General features: G+C 49.0%; 1 protein-coding gene across 2 annotated transcripts in view; it reads right to left on the reverse strand.

Annotated features, from left to right (window-relative positions):
• Syt6 (synaptotagmin 6) overlaps positions 1-21,550 on the reverse strand; it is a 57,246-nt gene extending 35,696 nt beyond the window's left edge. Inside the window, exons 1-3 of one of the 2 annotated variants that reach the window (XR_015452044.1) lie at positions 21,324-21,549; positions 10,168-10,516; positions 7,992-8,550 (exon numbers count right to left, since the gene is read on the reverse strand). Coding sequence is in view for 1 of the 2 variants with exons in the window: in XM_087213277.1 (XP_087069403.1) it covers positions 7,992-8,550; positions 10,168-10,516; positions 21,324-21,486 (1,071 nt within the window). In the remaining variant the exon portion in view is untranslated. Of the gene's footprint in view, positions 1-7,991; positions 8,551-10,167; positions 10,517-21,323 lie in introns of both variants that reach the window. The other variant, XM_087213277.1, reaches the window with a different exon arrangement.
• Positions 21,551-21,898: the final 348 nt, after the last annotated feature.

A 21,898-nucleotide genomic window follows, 5' to 3' on the forward strand; every position in this document is an offset into this window, starting at 1 on the left:
TATTATTCAGGGTGTTCCTGTTGGGGCGGGTACAGGGCTCAGCATTGACCTCCCTCTGGGAGCAGACTTCACAGCTTTGGGCAGGCAGCCCAGGCAGCTTTGCTCCCTTTGCACCTCCTGGGCCTTCTGCATGACCCTGATTTGCCCTGGAGGTCTCTTTTGGAAAGCTCTCCCTCTCTGCTTCAGTCCTGGCTCAGTCCTGCATGCAAAAGTCCAGATGCTTGGGAATTTAAGGCAGAATTCTAGAGATATTGAGGCCTTGCTGCAAATTCGTAAAGGAGTAGTTTAATGCAGACTGAGGGGCCCTGAGTGGGTTGGGGGCTCACTCCACTAACCCTGCATCCCCTACCACTGCCCAGCTTTCCCCCAAGGCGTGGCCCTTCCATGGAACCATCCTGCAGGCACACTGCAAAACCAACCTGCCTAGGCCTCTGCCCGGCCCCACCCCAACATCTCTGACATACTCACCTGTTGTATTTTCTCCATGCTATTTCCCACTCTCAGACATCCTAGTGATCTTGCTCGTTCGCCTCCCCACACCAGGATGTAAGCTGCATATGAACAGGAACTTTGTTGCCACATGCACAGCACCTGGACTGTGCATGGTACCTGGAAAACCCTCAGACTGCTAACTGCAGAGTGAATAGTCCCCGACTCTTCATTGTTTACTTCTTTGGCTCCCTTTTCTCTTGGACCTCATCCTGCTTGGTGACCTTTGCTGGCTCCTCCTCTTCCTCCTTCTTCCTGGATGTGGGTGTCCCACAAAGTCCAGTTCTTGTTCCTGAATTCTCCTGCCATCAGTATTCGCCCCCACCCCGCCCAATCATTCTCCCAGCTTCATCACCTCAGTCTCTTCTTTTACCTTTTAATGCGATTTAAATAATTGTTGTTTGATTACATTTTTATTTGCTCAGAAACTTCTGTTCAAGTGCAAGTTCCTTAAAATCAAGGGCTGTGTTTATCCCTTCAATACGCACTTGTTCTAGGACTCAAGGATGTTCTTTGAGGATGCATGAAGAATGTGCTCGGTGGATGCAAATTCATTCTGCTTTCCTCTTGCTCCTTCCAGGCATTGGAGACCAGGGAGCCTGAGAGCCAAGGTTGGTGCTTTGAAAGCGTAGCCTCAGCTGCTGGCCAGGGATGTCCTGGGAGGCTTCATCCAGGGGTAATTTAATGAGTCACAGTGGATCAATTAGCAAATGCTCGAGCTCTACTTGAAAAACCTTTTGTGGCTACTCTTGGGTCTCACTCAACTTGAGTATGTGGGCATGAGAAGAGGATGCAGCTGGAATGTTTTCTGTAAGGAGGGCAATTTAATTCCAGGAGGCTTGCCTTCTGCAGACATGCTGGCCAGTGAGGACCTGTGGGCCTCCAGAACAGAGCTGCTCTCTTGCTTCCCCATCAGAGCGTGAGGCCCCGAAGACAGGTGGAGCTGATGGATTATATTCCCAGGCTGGTGGTGGGAATACACTGTACAGTAATTACACTGCGAGTACTTGTTACACAATGAAAAGAAACTCAGTCTTATGTGAAAGAGATTCTCTCTAGATCCTTTCCTCAATCCAAAGAAAATAGAGAAACATACTCCCCTAACCCGAATTTCTCTTTGTCACTCTTTGGCCTTCACTACCGTCAAAGCCTGACCCACATATTTCCTCTTCTAGAAACTTTTCCAGACAAATCTCCTTTGCCTCTGTTTCTTTCCTTTCTCTCTCCTGAACATTTCTGCACATGGCAAGTATGGCTACTTGCATAAGTGTGTTACAAGCACTCAAACTGCGCTGTCCCTAGGTGCCTGCCTCATGTATGAGGGCTTAGGGAAGGGAAGTTGGGGCCACCAGGCATGCTCTACAGTCCTCATTAGCCTAGCCACTTGGTAGTAGGTGCTTTTTGTGCCACCCTTTCCATAAATGTCAACAAATGTTTGTTAAATGGAAAAGAATGAATCTCAAACCCAACTAGCACAGGAAGAATACTGGGGAAAAAGTTAAAGAATCCAAGTGTCAGCACAAAAGCTGCCCCCCAAATGGCCAGATTTTGAGACAGACGAGAGAATCTAACCAGGCTACAAATAAACAGAACAATCTTCTGAATGCCCTGATGAGCTGCACAATTTCCGGATCTATCTTCCATCCTGAGGAGCAATGTAACCACACAGTCCTTGGGCTATGCAAGGATCATGGGCTCTGTTAAAGACCTGGGTTCAACTCTTGGCTTTACTACCTTCTCTCTGGGTGACACTGGCTGAGTCACTTAACCTTGAGCCTTCAGTTCTGTATTTACATGTAGGACAGTCAGAAAGTCTATGATGAGGATGAAATGTGATAAGGACCATGCTCTTGGCAACTCATAGGAGCCTAGTATATAGTAATCCACGTATTCCCAGTCAATGAGGGGTCTGAAAAAAGGAAGGTGAGAGGAACGAAGTGTAGAACTGCATTCATGGGAAAAGGAAGAGGAAAGCTTGCTGGTGGGACCTCCTCTGTGGCAGGACATCTTAAAGGACATCCTCCAAGGGCTTGAAAACAGGATGGATTCTTACCAATATTTAAGGGAGAAGAGGAGGGTCTGGAAATCTTCCCACTGGCCAAGCATCCAGGGGTTTAGGCCTCTCGTATGGAGACCATACTCTTGAGGACTGGGTAGCTCAGTTCTGGTAAAGCAAGAGAGCCAACACTGTTCTATGGGAGAAGCTGAGAGGCTGAGAATCTCACTGCTTTGGGGATGGTTTGATATAGAGTGAACTGCAGCCCAGAGAAGGAAAATCATTTTTCAGAGGGCACAGAAAGAACACATGGCATAGCTAAGACAGGAAATAAAACAGGAATATTGTAGTATCTGCTACCCATAGTCAACTACAGTCCAAAAACATTAAATGGAAAATTCCAGAAATAAACAATGAATATTTTTAAAATTTCATGGTGTTCTGAGTGTCATGATGAACACTTGCACCATCCAGTCTGTCCTGTATCAGCCTCTCTGTCCAAAGTATCCACACTGTATACACTACCTGCCTATTAGTCACTCAGGCGTCTTTGTTATCAGATAGTCTATTGCAGTATCACAGTGCTTTTGTCCAAGTAACTGCTATTTTATTTAATAATGATTCAGTCAGTTTCATTGCAGTGTATTTTTATGACTGTCCTATTTTATTATTTATTATTTTTGGTAATTTCTTACTGTGCCCAATTTATAAATTTAACTTTATCATAGTTACGTATACATAGAAAAACATCACATATATTTGGTACTATCTGAAGTTTTAGGCATCCATTGGGGTTCTTAGGATGTACCCCCCTTGCATAAGGGGAGGCTATATAGTGATGTCTAACAGCCAATCATAAGAGGTGACCTGGCTCCCAGTGGAAGGTTGAGCCTGGGAGTGGTAGAGAAGTTACCCACAGGCTGAGCCAGCAGGAAAGGCATCAGAAGAAGGGGGCTGTTGGCTGCTGGGCAACAGTGTCGCCCTCGGTAGCTTGTGTATTACATTTTGTTTACTACATATAGTAACACCATGAGTTAGGTGCCATTTTTAACCCTCATTTTGCTGATATGGAAACTGAGGCACCATTTATATAATGTCCCAACATCTCAAAGGTGGAAAGTATGGAAGCTGGAATGCAACACAGGTTTGTTTGGTACCAGAAAAAGCCTGAGCTCTTTCTCCACAGTTCAGTTCATTCCTTAACCTAACCCTCCCTTTCTCCCTGCAGACCTGGAGTCCAGGCTCCCTGGAAGTACACCCCCCAAACAACACACATACTCATGCACGCACACACATACCCCCACTAACCTAGCGGGCACCTGGTAAGCTGGAAGATGGCCCAGTCCATTAGCACCACCAAGCACAACACATATGTTATGGCCCCAATTATAGCCTTCACCTCCTGCCACAGTGAAGGAGTAGGAACTGCGATGGGAATTGTGTGCACTCGGGTCTGAGGCCTCTGTAGCAACAGCTACAAGATTACAAAGATGTTAGCAAACGCCGGTGACGGCAGCTCTATTATAATGATAAATCTACAGCTTTATATAGAAATAATGAGACCGGGGGTAGGCGAGGAGGGAGGGGAGAACAGGACGGTTTTAGGCAATTGAAGCTCTGGCTGGAGTGACAGTGGCAAGGCCCTGGGGATGGCCGGGAGACCACCAGAGACCTTAGGCATCCACACAGGAGGGAAGGCAGCAGTGTCAAGGCAGCCATGCCCAGTGCTGGCATGGATACCATGAACTCCCTCTACTGCCTTCTCAAGCTAAGCTTCTTGATTCAGTGGAAGTTGAGAGTCCTCCAGCTCCCCTAGCAGGTCCCACTTCCCTGCTTCTTGTCCTCTGGCTGGTGCTGTATATCACCGGCTAGGCTTCCCAGGCCTCCCTCCAGATTAGCCTGGGAGTAGAAGGCCACCATCCCTTGTTGCTTATGATCTGCAATCAACAAAGAACTAGACTCCCGGGATGCTTACTTCCCATTCACTTGCCTTGAAGCTGCATGATCAGTGGCTAAGAGAAAACGAAAGTGTCAGGCTTTGCTATTTCAACCCAAGTCCTGTGGCACGGGCCTGCGTGGTTCCACATGCCAAGGCTGCCTCTGCCTCTCCCACATGCATCCCATTCACAGCACTTATGCGACCACAGAGCAGCTTCCTGAGTGCCTCTCCTGCTCAGCCTGGGGGCCACTGACCCTCTGCTCTGGTCCAGCCTACTGGATTTACCTGACTGGTTAGAAGTTACTTTGCTACTTCAAAACAATCCATCCACTTGAACCATGCACAGGCTGGGTCTCTTCTCACCAAGCCCAGCTCTACCCATTTTCAAAACAGTACTGGAGCCTTTCCTCCAGGAAGCCTTCCCAGGTTAATCCCATGCAAGTCCAGCTGTTTCCTGATTATCCTTTCCTTGCAGACCAGTATATAATTTTAATTGAATTAAGTAAGCATCAGTCATTCAAGAGTGCATGGGTTCTCACATCCAGGCCAGAAGGAAGATACAAGAGAAAGTCAACTGTGGGACACAGACATGCCCAAGACCTCCACTGGGGGACTAAAGGACTTTGCTGGACAGACTATGATAGGACTATACCGAGGGACACAGAATACATCAGAGGGGTGGGTACAAGGATTTCTGGGAGGCTTTGGAGGGTAGATTGGTTTGGATTTAGCAGAGGTGGGGGTCAGACCTGCTTAACAGAGCCCTTGTGAGCAAAGGCAAGAGGTGGAATGCTATACATGTTGAGGGACCAGTCTGAATGCAGCAGAGGAGCTGCCATTCTGAACTCAGGTCCAACATGTAACTCTGGGGACAAAATCAGGACACAGAAGAGATGTGAGCTGGCTGTCAGTTGCACTCATCTGTTCCCCATCACAGTGGCTGTAGCATTTCCTGCACAGTGAATGCTCAGACATTCCCAGTGACTGTGAGTTTGGTCTCCCCGGCCCCCAAATAATTAAATTTTCATAGCCAGCCCCGAAAAACAGGTAAAAGCACCAGTCTGTTTGCAACCCTTCCCCCTCCTTAACTTGAGTACTTGCTTGCCAGGGCTTGAGCTGAGGACTGAGCTCCTGGGGCTTGTGCTTGCTGGTGGGGCTGCAGGCTGGGGGGCTCCAGGGGACTCACCTGAGGAGGATCTTTTCTCAGACTAACTGCATGCAAGACACGGGTGTGAGCACAGTCCCATCTCCACTGCTCCGGAAATGCCTGGCCTGGACGCCCTCTGCAGCTGGCTGGAGTGCATCCCCTTCCTTTTGGCCCCTCAGGTTATTTACAGCCACCTTTCCCCACCTAGTTTAATTTCCCTCATCTGGGAGACTTTCCTACATGTTCTTGCTCTCAGGGCTCCTGGAAGTGCACACAGTAAACAGTATTTGCTGGTTTGCTTTGCCAGTTCCTGCACAGACATGACCCGGTCCATGGGTCAAAGAGGCTCCCAGCCCCCATGTGCCTGGCATAGTCTTCTTGGGAGGTGGAGAAGGGCTAGCATGATGCCGAGGAGGATGAGGATGGTGAAGATTTTTCTGGTGCCCTTGGGAGGATCTGTCTTTTCTGAAACTGGGCTGGGAAAGTGGAGGTGGGACACTAACCCAAAAGCCACAGAGTGCCAGGATGTGGGAAGTTATACCCAGGTGCAGCGTGTGCTTGGGCATATACTGCCTTCTCCAGGGTGAAGCTGTGCTCCTGCCTGGAGCTGAGGGAATAGGATAAGAACATGGGGACACGAATGATGGGCAAAAAAGCCTCCGCTGCCTCCACCGCTCCGGCTCTCATCACCCTGGGCGATGAGCTGCCTCTCCACCTGTATAGTCACATAATGAAGCTGCTGCCTTAGGAGACGCAAAGGGAGAGCTGAACCTGATGTAAACTTCAGAGTGATTTATGTGGCAGAGCTCCTGGTCCCAGGCTGGTGCACAGCTGCTCTGTGTCCCGCCCTGTCTGCCCGCCCCGTCTGTCTGCAGACCCTGCCGGCTGCTCAAGCTGTTCTTGGGGATGCCATTTCAGAAGAACAAAGGTGGGAGAGCCATGGGGACATTAGGCTGGTCAAAGTTGGTGCTGGCTATGAGAACAAGGTGACCCAGAGACCCTTCCCAGGGCAGAAGCAGAGCCCACCAAGCTTTTTCTCTTTGAATAAATCAAGATTCGTGCCCTCTGCCAATGGGAAATCAACAGGGCTGATTTTCCAAGCATGTCTCCTTGGAAATTCAAGAGAGGTATTCAGTATGGACTGTCCAAAGGCAGAGTCTACAGAGAGAGTTGGGTCACCCTTCTGGCACAGGTATGGCTCAAGAAATATCCATGACAATCAGAACCCAAGGCCCTAGATATGAGGCCATCAGAGCTTGGTATAAATGTCCATGTGGGGCTCTCAACTGCCCCAGTAATCCCAGAGGCACATACTAGCTACCCCATGGCATGTGGCACTTGGCCTCCTTAGCCCAGAGGACTGTGCATGCTGGCACAACTAGGGCCTCTGGGTTACACATTTCCTAGTTTTCAGTGCCAAACCTGTCCTCCCTTCCCTTAAAAGCCAACTTGAATCTCAACTCCTTGAGACCTTCCCTGGTTAATTCTAGGTGACAGTGAAAGGCCAGGATCTGCCCCCATGTATTAGCCAGTTCTCCTTTGAGCCGGTCTTGCCCATATCCTATATGGCACTGAAGACAACACTTAACACAAAGGCCTCTGGTATGTGCAGTCACCAGTATTGTTCATTAAACTTTTGCAATTCTTTGATTGCAAAAGGATTGCTTTGCTCCTGTCCTCCTTGATATTAAGAGTTGCCATGTGTCTTGCTTCAGCTAGTGAAATGTAAGTGAAAGTGACATGTGTCATTTCTGCATGAAAGAGTTAAGGAACAGTGCATGATTTGCCACATCCTCTCCCTCCTGATATTTAATTGTGGGTGCACATGTCAAGATGGAGCCTCTGTTGGCTTAGATCCCTGGGTAACAAGGAGAGAGGAGCCCCTAGCCAAGCTGCAAAGGACATGTGACATGAATGAAAAATGAACCTCACTTGTCTCAAGCCACAAACTCCTGGGATTGTTAGTTGCCGCACCATAACCTGGTTCATCCTGATTGATACAGTGTGTTCTTGATTGCCTACTCCATGGCTCTAGTTCACATCAATGCCCTCAGTAGATGTTGCCATCTGATTCAGTCTGTGGTCCTGGCCCAATCTTTACCCAGGAATATACAACATAATTTTATAGCTGGTTAACCTGAGGCCTTGCGGGTTGAGAACCTCACAAAACATATCATCAGAATCAAAAGATAAAAATTTACTTGCCTTCCCACCCACACGGGAACTCTTCTACCCTCCATCCCAATTTGGGCAGAATGTAAAGACTTCCCCAGGTGCTCTGGACCATCTGGCAGTTTTGTTTCCCTTATCCTGAAGGGCAGAGGCTCGTGTGTCTCTAAGGGCTTGGGGGCTGGAGACATGTCCCATCCCACCCAGCACTGGGAATCCTCAGTCAGCCAAGGGAACAGAGCTGTACTCACGCTCGTGGCATACTGGATGTCCTTCCAGATGGAGGTTTCCCGGGACAGGTCAGAGGCTTCAAAGAGGTTATCTAGGATGACCTCCCCAATCATGTCATGGCGGGAGAAGCGGTCGAAGTCAAAGACACTGAGGTGCAGCTTGCGGTCGGCCAGCTCCTCATAGGGCACAGGGAAGTGGAAGTTCTCATCGAACGTGGGGTTCAGGGTCTTACGGTGCACCCGGGTCTGCAGCTTGCATTTGCGGTCGGGCAGGAGGTAGATCTTGACATAAGGGTCAGAGCTTCCACAAAAGTCCTTGGCAGGGAGGTCAAAAGCTTTCAGGATGCGCACAATCAGGGTCTCACTCTCATAGTCATAGCGTAGACTGAAGTTGATCTTCCCGCAGCTCTTGGCAGCCTCAGACTTGGCATCATCCCCATCCACTGACTTCTGCTTGTAGAGCTCAGGCTTGATGCGGCCAATGCTGGTAGGCTGTTCTGCTGCGGGTGGCAGCTCATTGCCATAGTCTACGCTGGAGACATGCATCTGCCGTGGCAGGTGGCGCTTGAAGGATGTGTGCCTGGCAGAGAGCAGGAGGGGCAAAGAGAGTGTGTCAAGGCTCGGGGAAGGGGACACAGGAAGACCCGTCCTTGGTGGCACTGGATCATCCTACCCCTTGTAAAGCCCCCTTTTTCTCCCCTTTTTTGACCCTATTTTTCCTCTGCATACATTTTGTGCACAAGGTGGTTGGAAGCTTTAATATATGTAAAGTAGTTGGAATGGTGCCCAGTGTATAGAAAGCTCAATAAATGTTAACCATTGTTATAATCATTTTCCTGCTTTCTAAGTTTTTTTCCTAGTAGGCATGACTCTGGTTCCTCTGTTAATCCATGAGTGCCCTTGGGAGAAGGGTCTCGCTCCATAAATCATCATCATCATCAACATCATCATCATCATCAACATCATCATCATCATCGTCGTTGTCACCACCATGACCACCACCATTTGTTATTTACTATACAGCCAGCAGTAGGGTGATGGAAAGCATAGGCTTGGAGTCAGACTGGATAGCTTGATTTTAGTTCTGCCACTTTCTAGATATGTGACCTTGGACAAGTTATTTAAATTCTCTATGCTGGGCTGGGGATTTAGGTCAGTAGTTCTGCCGCCTGCCTTGAAAGTGCTAGGTCCTGAGTTCAAGTCCCAGTACCAAAAATAAATAAATAAATAAATAAAATAAATTCTCTATGCTATAAAAATAAGGATAATAAAAGTAATTGCATAGAATTTCTGTGATGGTGAAATAAATTAATACATGTATAGTATGAGCCATATAATACTAAGAATTAAGCCAGGTGTATTATAATAATAATATATATATATATATATAAGCATAAGCTGTTAGTATCACATGGATTCTTTACTTGGTTCCTCACAACAGTCTGTAAGAGTCATTAGCTCTATTCTACAGTTGGGAGAACTTCCTGAGGTTCAGGGAAGGTGAGCCACTTGCCCGAGAAGCCACTCCCTCCCTCTGGTTGGTCCCTGGAAGCCTGGAGGAAAATTTCAGGGACCTGGAATCCACATGAGCCCTAAGTTTTGAGCATGAGTTCTAGTTTTGAGTAAATACAGTGTCTTGTACCTGCATGTACCCCACCCTTTAAAGGTATTTCTTCTTTTGAAGTAGGATTTTTTGTCATTATGTGTTTGTTGTATTGTTTTGAATTAAAGGATGCCACTGAAACAACTGCTATCATGCAGGAAACTCTAAGAGGTTTGAAAGGAGTCCTCATTCTTAAGAAGGACTCTCCTCTTGCCTTATTTCCCATGAACTATGGGACATAGCTATGAGAGGCTTTGCTAACATATCTCCAAACACACCATGAACTTTTATGCCCCTGAGTCTGCATATTCTCTTCAAACACCCTCCACTCCACGCTTCTGTTTCATCCACAGCTATCCCAGGTACACAACACATGCATAGCACCCCACCCGAAAGGTCCCCTTTTGTGACATCTCTCCTGCTGCCCACCTCCTCTTTGATTGCCCACCATAGGCTGCATCATGAGATCTACTCCTTAACAAACATGTGCTGTTACTTCTGGCCTCTGATCTTCCCAGGCTGAAATCTCATTAATGCACTGAATACAGAAATGCAGGCAGGTGAGACTTAAGAAGCAAGGAGCACATTCTTCACCTGGTGGATGATGCTGGCTCTGTGGTCTGTCGCTGCAGCCGTGTGTGACGCATTATGTGCTCCTTTACTGACATCTGCACCTCGGCTGGGATATCTGGGGATGTGTGACTAATCTTCACAGCCGCCTCCAGGAAGCCCAGGGTGCTGGGGTCCTTCAGCTTGTCCGCCATGTTGCTTCTGGAGCTAGGGCTCTGGAAGGCCTCTAAGTGAGGGTTAGCAGAAGAGGGGCTGGAGGCCTCCTTGTTCCTCCAGGGTGTCCAGCACAGCTTCCAAAAGAGAAAAAGAAAAACTGCCACCAGGGCCACACCACACACAATAACCACCACGGCGAGAAGGCCAACAGAGGTGCCTGCCCAGCAAATGCCAGTCAGGGAGGGACAGAAACAGACAGAAGCAGGAAATAGCAGGCAAAGGTGTTGGCAGAGGGTGCACACAGAAGGGACGAAGACGAAAGAAGAGAAAAGAATGGTCATGAGAAAAACTGCCAAGTCAGGAGAGAGATGACTTTTAGAGTTGACTCTCAATTGTACATTTTGTGAAATATCTGTAGCCTTCTGTTTACCTCAGCCTGATTTCTCCAATATCATCCCCCACCACCACCACCAGTTAGAGGAGCACCTTGCTGCTTCCTCTACTGCCTACTGGCATGTGTGCAGGGAAGGGAAAGTAATTTAAATGGCAGCCTAAGCAAACGTGCAAATTCGTGAAGCATTCATATTTGGATGCTGTTTGAATTTCTATTAGAGCTGTTACTAAGGCCAGACTCATCAAAGTGTTTTTTGTGTACAGCTTTCTTCCCCCATGGGGCCAACTCACTCTATTCTCTTCTTGTCTCATCCCCATCTGGCCCAAGGCAGGAGCTCAGCAAACAATGAATTGACTTCAAGGGAATGGGGTCAGCCTCATATCCTTGAGTGCAGAGGATGGCTTCTCAGAAGGAGAATACTTCAGAGTACCCCAGAGCTCAACAGATACTTGTATTAAGTTGGAATCTGTTGTACGCAGTATATGTCAAAGCTAAATACAAAATACAAATGATTGATAGCTACCCTTTTCCATGTCAGTGACTATTCGAGGGACTTGCTGTAAAGCTGGTCGTTTGAGCACTGTGGTTGATTCAGAGCTGGGTACCCACACCTAGCTTGCTCCTGACCCAAAGGGATGCCCATGATCATAGCAGTACCATGCATGATGCCTCTCTTTGGGAGAAATCATTCAGCAGACCTCCCACCCGACTTCCCTCTCCAAATCTGAGAGTGAACCTTTGAGCCTAAGGCCTCTTTTTTCTCTGAGTAGAGAAATCAGAAAGCTCTGAACCAATGGTGGCCTGCCAAGGTTTGCAAAAAGGTCACTTGTGGACAAGCCAGTAGAAGAATTTAGTTTGGCTTGCATAATGATTGAGAAGTTAGGAAATTCCACAATCATCACCACCCCAGATTCTCTGGGTGAGGCTGATGATTTGGCACCTGGACCCATGCCTACACAGCAGGCACTGGTGACTCCCTTTGTACGGGTGGGTCCTTGCCAGCTTAACCCACCCTTCCCTGTTTCTTGCCAAGTCCCTGCAGGCTTGAGAGGTTGAAGCCTCTAGATTAGCCTGCTTCAATGCCTTTAGAATCTTAGGACTTAAAAGTTAGAAACGATCCCACAAAGACTGAGGCCAGGTTTTACTTTTACATATGGGAGCTGTGGCCCAAAGAAGGGACTTGCCAGGGATCACAGGCTGATCAGGTGCAGAATCTACACCAGGGCCTAGACATCCATAGTCCAGCCTGGCACTCTTTCCGCTGTTCTGGTCTGTTTGTCCGGCATTAAACTATAGACTCCCATAGACTCCTGTTACCCTATGTTTTCACATTGCTTGACTCATGAACTAGCTTAGAAACTGGCACATGGGACTGAGTGAGTGAATGAACAAATGAATGGAATATAAAAGAGCTATGATCATCTCCCATTTCAATTAAGTGTAACCAACATTTCCTGAGCACTTTCCAGGTGCTGGGCCCTGAACTAGGCTTGGGGGATGAAAATGACCAGGTTCTTCCTGTATACTGGCTCCTAGGAAAGCCATGTCACACCAGAGAGGTCTGAGAAGTCAGTGAGAACCTCAGCCACCCTCTCTGGGGGCAGCACTGTCTTTCAGCTCCCTGCTGCCAGTTACTTGTCTGGATCAGCAATCAGGTACCTCTAGGAATAGGGAATGAGGGCACAGACTCGTCAAGTCCCAAGCCTCCTATCACTGCCCCTGCCCAGCACCTGCATGGAGACAGTGGAGCACTGGAGCCCTTTCCTGGCCAAAAAAGCTGGAGCTAGTCCTTGCCCCAGAGATCACCAGGGACCAGGGAAGCCCATTCTATGGTTCCTTCTAGGCAAATGGTCTTCAGTGTGGTGTTCCTGTGCCTCAGGGGCACAAGGAAAAAATAAGATCATTTTAGTATTTATTATCTTATATAAGAAATCAAAATTTTAATATATAGGTTGATAGTAATAATGGCATTTTATTATTGGATTTAATCAATTTATTCAACTTTACTATGTGAAAGGTTTAAAGTGCTTTTTTATATGTTTACTTGCTTAATCCTTTTCACTGAATTGGTACAATATTATCCTCGTTTTGCAGGTGTGGAAATAGATACAGAGGATCGCTCAGGTCACGCAGCTAGTGAGGAGTGGAAACAGGCTTTAACCCAGCTGGTCCAGCCCTGCAGTATCTCCTCTGTAGGACATGGACCTGTGTATAACTTGGGGACACATAAACACGTATTGGAGATAATAACTCAATTTTTTCCTGTTATGGATTCATAATCTAATTAGCTTAGAGACTATTTCTCCAAGCCCTTATCCTACTGGCCTCCCCCAGAAAACTATTACAAATTTTCGTATCCTTATTCTAAGTATCTGGCTGTCTCCAGATCCTTCACATCTGTTCTCTGTTACAGCTGTTCTGCATGCATTCTCTGCAATGGAGTCTCCTAAAACAAAAGGTATTTCTAGGGCCTTGCTTTCCTTTGATCATACATTTTACTTGCTCTGTTAATAATTAGAATTTTAATGAGAGGGGGGTTGAGGGGAGTGCATGGAGTGCATTTAAATGTTCAGTCTGACAAAAAACTGAATTTCTAAATGAAAAAAGAGATGGGGGAAGGGTGGGCCAGGGAATAAGTTTTTTTCTCAGTATGACTGCTATTTCCATTGCTTTGCCACATGACCCCCAGCTGTTGCTCCCTTGGAGCTGTGATTAGGGGAGGTGGAGGGTATTATTGGGAATCAACACCCAGCACTCAGTACTGGTTATATAATGCCAGGAGGCCCATCTTGTAGCTGGAAAGTCTTCATCCAGGACTAGGAGGGCCTGGACTTTGACTTCGTATGGGGAGTCAAGGAGAGAGCAATTAGATCCTGCACACTGAGAGGCTCACCCATGCAGGGACACAAGGTGATAACCAACACAGTACGAGCAGAATCAAGCTGGGGTGGAGGTTAATGTAGAGGATTTAACCCCTCTAAAAAATCACTATTTGTGGCCCACAACTCAGCCAGGCTTCATCCCATGGTGTGTTGTCAGTTTTCTGTCACTGTAACAAATACCCGAGATAAACGATTTATAAAAAGAAAAGGTTTATTTTAGCTCACAGTATTAGAGGTTTCAGTCCATGACTGGTTGGTCCTGTTGTTTTGGTTGACACAGCACCTCATGGTGGAAGCATGCAGTAGGACAAAAGTGCTTATGTCATAGCCAGGAAGTGAAGGAAAGAGAGAAAGAGAAAGGAGGTGGGGTCCTGCTGTTCCCTCTAGCTGAAGCCCTCAATGACCTGAAGACCTTCCCCTAGGTCCAACCTCTGAGAGGTTCCTCCACCGACAGCACCACCTGGGAAAACAAGCTTTCAGCATAGGGGCCTTTGGAGACATTCCAGATCCAAATTACAGCACCTGGTTCAGGTGCACTGAGGCCAGGAAGGAATGTAAGCTCCATAACTGCCCACAGACTGTGCACAAGGCTCCATCCCTAAGATGTGTGCCTTTCTACCTTGGGCTTTTAGGGCTAACCTGTCAGGAAAATAATTGTCCCCTAGGAAGTCACAGGTATACAAATAACCTTCAAAACACCTTTTCTATTCACATCTTGTTTGAACTTCGACCCCCAGAGGCAGATAGCACTCTGATGGGTAACTCTGTTACCTTCTCAGTCCTGATCCAGCTCTCATCCTATGGATACCATACACAAGCCTCAAAACTAGAGAGATACATTCCTCCAGCACTGGAAAGGAGAAAGCACTTCCACAGCATTTGTATTCTTTCTCTGAATCTTCTTGCTTATTTACCCTTCAGGCTAGAGTGAAAGAGACAGGATTCGTTCAGTGTCCATTTTCAATGGCTTTAAGCTGTGTGACTCTGGAAAACTATGTAATCTTTCTCAGCCTTAATTTCCTCATCCATTACAATGGGAATAATAATAGTGTTTGCCTCATAGGGTCATTGTAAAGTTGAAACCAGATCAAGAGTCCCGAGGACCACACCTAGAAGGTAGTTAACCATATACAGATACTACCTATTTTTACTAGAATTACCTATGCTCAGTCTAGTTTTAAATATCCTTTAGTTTTAAACTTTGCTCAGTGATCAGAACACCTGCAAGCCATGAATGCTAGTCAAGATAACTTTAACCTTATCATTACAAACCAAGAACAGTCCTTTTTTTAAAGAACAGTCTTACTAGTAGAAAAAATATAGCTATTTCATACATATCCAGGTGTCTCTGTATCTTGAGACATAATATATACTATGTGAAAGATCACAACATCTCCAAGATTTTCTGTTGATATTCATTTTCTTGGTACTGCCCTAGTTGTGTTGTTACCATCACTACCCAGTTGGTAGGCAAGTACAAGTTCCAAAGAGGTAGGAAGAAAATCATGGAAGGAGAGCCTACAATTGAGAACATCCTATGCTCTGGCAAAGCTTTCTCGGAAACTGAAGGAAGTAAGTTCATGACACATATTAGTCATGAAACATCTTCACTCAGGTATCAGAGACACTCTAGTAGCCCATAGGCACCTGACTTGGGAAACTATAGTTGCCAATGGGAAAGAGTCCCTTCAAAAGAGAAGAGCTACAGAATTAGGCTTTGGAGACCTATGTCAGAGATGAGGCATTGTACAGAGGTTTGTGGCTTTTACCCCTGGCTGGGGGGTGGATTTCACAACATGCTCAGAAACTGGGCAGACATCTCAGGCGGGGATCAGGCTAGGATAACCACAGAGCCCATTCCAGCCACATTGCTTTCTCATTGTATGACCTGGAGCAAGTTGTCTAACCTCTCCAAATCTTGGTTTACTCCTTTACTTAGTGAGGATTCTAATTATTCTTAGGATCATTGTGAGTATTAAATAAACTACGACTTCGAGCACAGATTCGGGTACAGGATGAATGCCCCAAAATATAAGCTGCTATTGTTCTTCATGATTTTTCTTTTATTGGAATTTAATAGTTTACTGGGTACAGAAAAACCCAAAGCTAGGCCTCTGAACCACAGAAGGGAGATGCCAGATCAGAAGGCAAGGCATTTGAGGGACCCCAGGTCCCTGTATTATCTCCCAGGAAGCTGAGATTCCCCTGAAGGCCATCAGCGTAGGACCTGCTTGTCACCTTAAATGAGACTGGCAGGGTGATGGCCCATGGCCTCCTTCCTCTTCTGGAAAATTCTAGGTTATAAATTAGCAGCCCAGGCTACTTATATGCCCCACTGACACTTCTTCAAAGACAGAGCCCTGGCACCCCTCCCCTTCTCCCTACCCATAGTGTTAGGATTCATCAGCAGTTCTTATCACTTGCTATTGTTCCCTTTTTTTAAAATGGGCTCCCAAGTCAGAAAAATCCATTTTGTAACAGTAACAGGCATGCTCGCTAACACATTGTAATTGAAAAGATAAACTGGGGAGAGGAATTGAAAAGTCAGGACCATTTTCCCTGCTCACCCCAATGCCATCGCAGTTAGAGAAGCCTGGCCACAGGGCCTGTGGTTGCTGGTGGACACTCAGAAGTATAAGAGCTCAGGCTGTGCAGATCGGGAGCTGTTCCAGCCTAGCTCTGGTTGAGACACAGATGGAGTCACAGACAAAGCACAGCCCAGGGACCAGGCAGCAAGTGATGCAGAGGCCCAAGAGCATGGAAGAAACAACATTTAGCCCAGGAAGGGAAGACTCTGGACAGAACCATTAGCATTAACAATAATGATATTTGCTATTTATTTTGACATGGTAAGCACTATGACCTTTATGTTATCTCATTTCATCTTTACAGCCTCCCACAGAAATTGTTTTCACCTTTCAAAGATAAATAAACTAAATGTAGAGATAGATGTTAACTAAGTAATTTGTTCAAAGGTACAGTGAATTCAGCAGAAGAGCTAGGATTTGAATCTAGGACTTGGTGATGCCAAAGTCCAGGCTCTTGAACCAGGCTGGTGAAGAGGTGGACCAGAAGAGCTATAGTCAAGGGCTGGGCAGAGGAGCTGGGCAGTCACTTCTGAGCTGTAACCAGGGAGAAGGTGGGGTGCCCTCTACTCTTTGGCTTGGCTCTAAACTCATGCACAGCCCTGAAAACTTGGATTATGAGCCACCTTTCTTCTTCTTCCCTTGAAAGTACACATTGCAGGTTTCCTGCCAGCCACCAGGCAAATAAGCAGTAGCATCTGAAAAGTCCTATCCAGAAATGTACCTGAGGAGTATGTGTGTGTGTGTATGTGTGTGTGTAGAGCAGGCACTATTCTGTAGTGAGGCTCATAGACACAGGCCGTTAATAATAAGCTCTGCTGTGGCTTGTAAATTTATTAGGCAAACTGAGTGTAATTAAAATTCAGGGTTGGGGAAGGGGAGCAGAAGGCCATTGCTTCCTTTCCTTCTTCAGAGATCCAGGCCCAGTTACCGATGGGGATAATTAGCAGAGTCCAAACACAGAAGGAATTAATGCTCCTGAAATGCTGTGATGAGGAGAGACAATGCTGAGCTAATTACAGCCACACCAAGCTTTATGACTGGGCGCCTGCTTCCACCATCATTAGGGGATTCAGAGATAAATCGGAGACTAATATGGAGTATTACAGCTAAAAGAGCATTGGCACTAATTTAGCAATTATTAGTATTATTATTTTGGCAGATGGTAACTGTACCTCTCTGCCTGGTTGGTTGGGGAAAGTGGCCTCTCTGAATGGGGAATTAAGGCTGGAGCAATGGAGGGGATGGGCAGACAGAACACCAGAAAGATTCTTTTCCCTCTGTTCTCCTCTCCCTTTTTGTACTAGCAACTGAGAGGAGAGAACTGTGTGGGTCCTTGGAGAACGAGAACAAGTTCAGAACTCCTGAAAGGTAAGGGAGGGATGAGGTGTCCTTGTACCTCATCTGGATGCTCTGTTTGCTTCTGCTGTGAAAGGTCCCTCAGATTGCAGTTCCTAAAGTTAACCCAGTCTTTAGAGGTGACTTTTCTTATGCAGGACTGGCAGGGGCGCCACCTAGCTCTTTCGGGACATTCTCTTAGTACGCTTTCTCCAATTGTAGGGAGCCCTACACAGACCCTAAGGAAAGCTAGCCTCAGTCCCAGTCCTAATGATTTGCAGCCACATGTTCTCCCCTCAAATTCTGTGAAGAGGGAAGACAAAGTAAAGTTATAACAATTGGAAGAGAACGCATCTTTTGTACAGAGCTTGAAGGGATGAAGCATACTGGATCTACCATCCCCACCGCCAGAGGGAGAGGAAAACTAGATCTCTGAATCTGAGAGCTCTAGAACTCCTACATACTGGACCTCGCTTCAAGAATCCTAAAGCTAAAAACACACTGGAGTCAGAATACCACCCGCTGTGTTCTTCAGGACCCTGAATTGCCCCTTTGCTCAAAGGAGGCAAGATCTGCAGGATTCCTTCTTTTCAGCAAAAGGTGAGGGAGTGGTTGATTATTTGGGTGTAGAAACAGGACTCTGTGTTTTAATGAAATGTTGTGCATTTTAATTTGCCATTGCACACTGAAAAAAAATTCTCTGTGTTGCAAAAGGCCAACTTCAAAGCTGAAGCACAGAATGTCTCCAGAGTCATTAGCAAAGTGAGCAAACATCACATACACCTCTTGGCCACAGGTAAGCTGGGAATAACCACTTCTTCCTGCCATCTGGGGGAGGGGCAGGGCAGCTTGAGTCTGCTCTCGAGTTCCTGCATTTTCTATGACATCTCTGGGTCTCTGCTACTACCTCAAGCCCAGAGCTCACTCTTCCCACACCCAACTGTCTGCAATATGGCCTGTGGGGAAGGTTCATTCACCTCCAAGAGGCAAATGACACAAAGAAAGGTAGGGAACTGTCTGTCAGTGTGTGTGTGTGTGTGTGTGTGTGTGTGTAGGAGGGTATTAAGGAGGAAACCAGACCCTTTGCCTTTAGAGTTTTTGAAGAAAAGGGGAAAATTTCCTTTTATTTGGGGCAGTTTGGGTACAGATGTTTCCAAGCCAGGGTCTGATTAACTGAGATTTCTGGTGCAATTCCTAGCATAGATCTTGGCACATGGGAGGGTCTCAGTAAATGATAGTGGAGTCTGAATCTCAGGTGTTACTAGAAATCCCGCAAGCTAGCATCTTAGAACAGAAGGAAGGCAAAGAAAACATAAAATGGTAAAAGGAGCCAAGCATGCTCTACTTACTAGTGTTTTTCAGAAAACTGCAGAAGAAAAGATTCAGAATTTCTCTGGCTAGAGAATCTGGATCCAGACACTGGCTCTGTCTGGGATGTAGGGCACAGGCTGGGAGGTAAGATTCCTAGGGCCCTGAACTTCACTGCATCTCTGGAGACCCTGTGCTCACCTTAATCCCTGAGGTCTCAAAGCCACTCTTCAACCACTTTCTTTTGCTGTGATCCAGGGTCTCCTTCTGTCTGCCTCTCCTATCCCTTTCAGCCTCCCAGCTTGGCCCCTAGGCTTCCTGGGGCTTGTGACTCAGCAGTCAAAGTTAAAGTTCCCCAGGGCTGACAACTCAAACTTGCCTTCTGAATCAGCCTGCAGGAAAGCATACTGATTCATCTGGCCCTGCTGGCTCTCAACCCTCAGGCTTCTCTCACCCTCAACCTGGTCACCCAGGCACCTTTCAGACTAAAAGGCATCCTTCTGGAGTCAGAACACCAGGTCCTTTCTCCTCTATGGGGACTTACTGCACATGGACACCCCAAAACCCTCATCCCTCAGCCAGTGTTTCTGCCCTGGACAGGGAAGGAGGACCAGCTTTCATGCCAGGTGGAACTCGACAGGTGTGTCCTCACCCTCTAGGCTCTGAAGGCTGGGACCAGCATTGAGGCCCCACTGCAGATGGAGCATTGGAGGAAAAGGCTTCAGAAGGGAGTCATGGAAAGGGCGGGGGGCAGTAAAGTCCCTGGCTTGGGGAAAATTCTTTCTGGTGGGTGTATGCAGTTGGGTGGTGAAGAAAGAGATGCACCAGAGAACTAGAGTCTAATAATACTTGCTGAGCCCAGTCATTTCTGAGAATCTCCAGGAGGGAGAATCAACCTCTCCAACTTTCATCACTGCACCACCCTCTTAAAAAAGTTCTAATCTCCATCTCTTCTGCTGCAGTAATCAACTCACTGATTAAATACTGTCAGGGCCAGAGAGACCAGTGCCCTCTACCACTCACACAGGTCTGAGGTTGGCTCCACTCACCCCAAGCCTGCATCCAGCAACCTGCCCTCCACCCCCAACCTCCCCTGGGATCTTTCTCCTTCCCGCCACGGCTCTGTTCCTAGCCAGAATCTACTTCTATCTCAGTGACCCTTAACCTCTAGGGAAAACAGGGCTCTGGCACCTGCGGCCGCTGAGATTGCCCCACCTGCACCAGCTCCACCAACTGCTCCTGTCCCTGGAGAGGCACAAATTCGGGCCTCTGGCGGCCCCCTCCTCCCTTTCCCGAGCTGTTGGTGAGAAGCTCCGAATACCCCTAGGCCCCTAGGCCCAGCACCACGAGGGTCGGGATTGGGGGACAAAGAGGGAGTACGCAGAGGGCAGAGCCCCAGTGAACCCCGGCGTCTCGGATCCCCTCACTTCGCATTCCCTCCTGGCCTCCCAGCGCCCCCAGCCCCGCCCTCCTGAAGGGGACGCGACCCCCGCGCTCTCCCGCCCAGGACCCTCCAGACCTCGGGACAAAGAAGCTCCACTGCGGGCGGCGAGCGTGGCCGCCGGGCACTGGTAGGCAGGTAAATATCGAAGCTGGCCGGCTGCCGCCCAACCGACCCTCCCGCAGCTCCCGCCGCCGCCGGGCGCGACACGCCACTCCCGCTGTCGCGACTCCCGGGGGACGTCGCAGCTGCGCGCCGGGCCCGGCCCCGCGGGGCTCGGGCTCGGGACTCACCGGCTCCGGCGAGCTCGACTCGGCTCGGGCTCCCGCCCGGACTTGGCAGCCGCCGCAGGCTGCGTCCGGCGCAGGGTCCGCGGCTCGGGCAGGAGGAGCCCTCTTGGCAAAGTCGGCGCCCGGAGTTCGAGTGAGTCAGACAGAGACCGAGGGAGCGAGTTATAGGGGCGCAGGGGGTGGGGGAGGCGGCGCACCTCCCCCCGCCCCCGCCCCCGCCCCCCGCGGAGACGCAGGAGCAGCTCGCGGCCGCAGACGCCCGGCACGCAGACCTCGTGCCAGCTGCAGACCCAAGTTTCTCCCCGCCCCAGGGAGCTCGGGCCGCGTTCCCTGAGAGGACCGACAAACGGACCGACAGACCGACTGATGGATCCTAGAACCTGGGCCCTCCGCAGAAGACCAGCTTTCTCGCGCAGACGGGATGCTCCTCGGCTCCCGCCGGGCGCACTGACCCCTGCCCTGGCACATTGCCCGTAGGGCGAGCCGAGGGACGCGAGGGAAACTGAGGCCCCGACAGTGCCGCATCCCTGGAGCCCCACTTCGCGCGGGGCCGCCAGCAATAGTCACACGAGTGGAGCAGAGGGGGTTTTCTCCCTCCCAGGTCCCCTCTGGATCTTGCTGTGCCCGATAGGCGATGGGCCAGGGCACTGGCTCAGCCTGGTTGCGAATCCAGAATCCCAGGCTGGAGTTCTCACTCTGGCTTCCGGGGCTCTTCGGGCCGCTGCTTGGGGAAGGGGGGACCTCCCGGGCACGGATCTGGGAAGGGAGGGGGCCCGGGGCCGTTACCTGCGTCGGCGGCGCTCGGACTCCTCTCCGGGGGCTGCAGCTCAAAGCTCCGACAAGTCTCCACGTCCAGCCCGAGAGGGGGAGGCCGGGCCCGGCACAGCGAGGCCAGGACCGCGAGCGCTGCCTGGCACCGAGGCCCTCCGGCCCCCCACACCTCGCTCATGCCCGGGGCACCCAGGCCTGCCGAGCGGCAGCTCGAACCCGAGCCGCGGCTGGACTGGGGCGGGGCCAGGCGCCCGGGAAGACCCTCCCCGCGGCGGCCCCTGCGGCTCCTTCAGCTTTTAATCACTTTCCCGCAGGGTCCCCGCCCCTCACGTGGCATCCCTTGGCAGCTGGCAAGTCTGGCGCCTCGGGGCCGCCCCCTCGACACTCGGGGACTGGCCTGGGTCCGGCAGGTTCCAGCCCCACTGTCTCGCGCCGTGAAGGGGGTGCAGGCCAGGCCGGGCCAAGAGGGGGAGTCCTGCTCCGAGTTCGTGCCCGGTGTGACCTTGGTCTCTCGGAGCCTCAATTTTTCTCTCGGTGAAAGAGGTACAATATAATGATTACGCTTGCTTCACAGTCTCCCCGGGGATCTA

This window comes from Heterocephalus glaber, unplaced genomic scaffold, assembly GCF_053883595.1.
Source record: "Heterocephalus glaber isolate CG9 unplaced genomic scaffold, H.glaber_assembly_v1.0 deba00001442, whole genome shotgun sequence".
NCBI lineage: Eukaryota > Metazoa > Chordata > Mammalia > Rodentia > Bathyergidae > Heterocephalus > Heterocephalus glaber.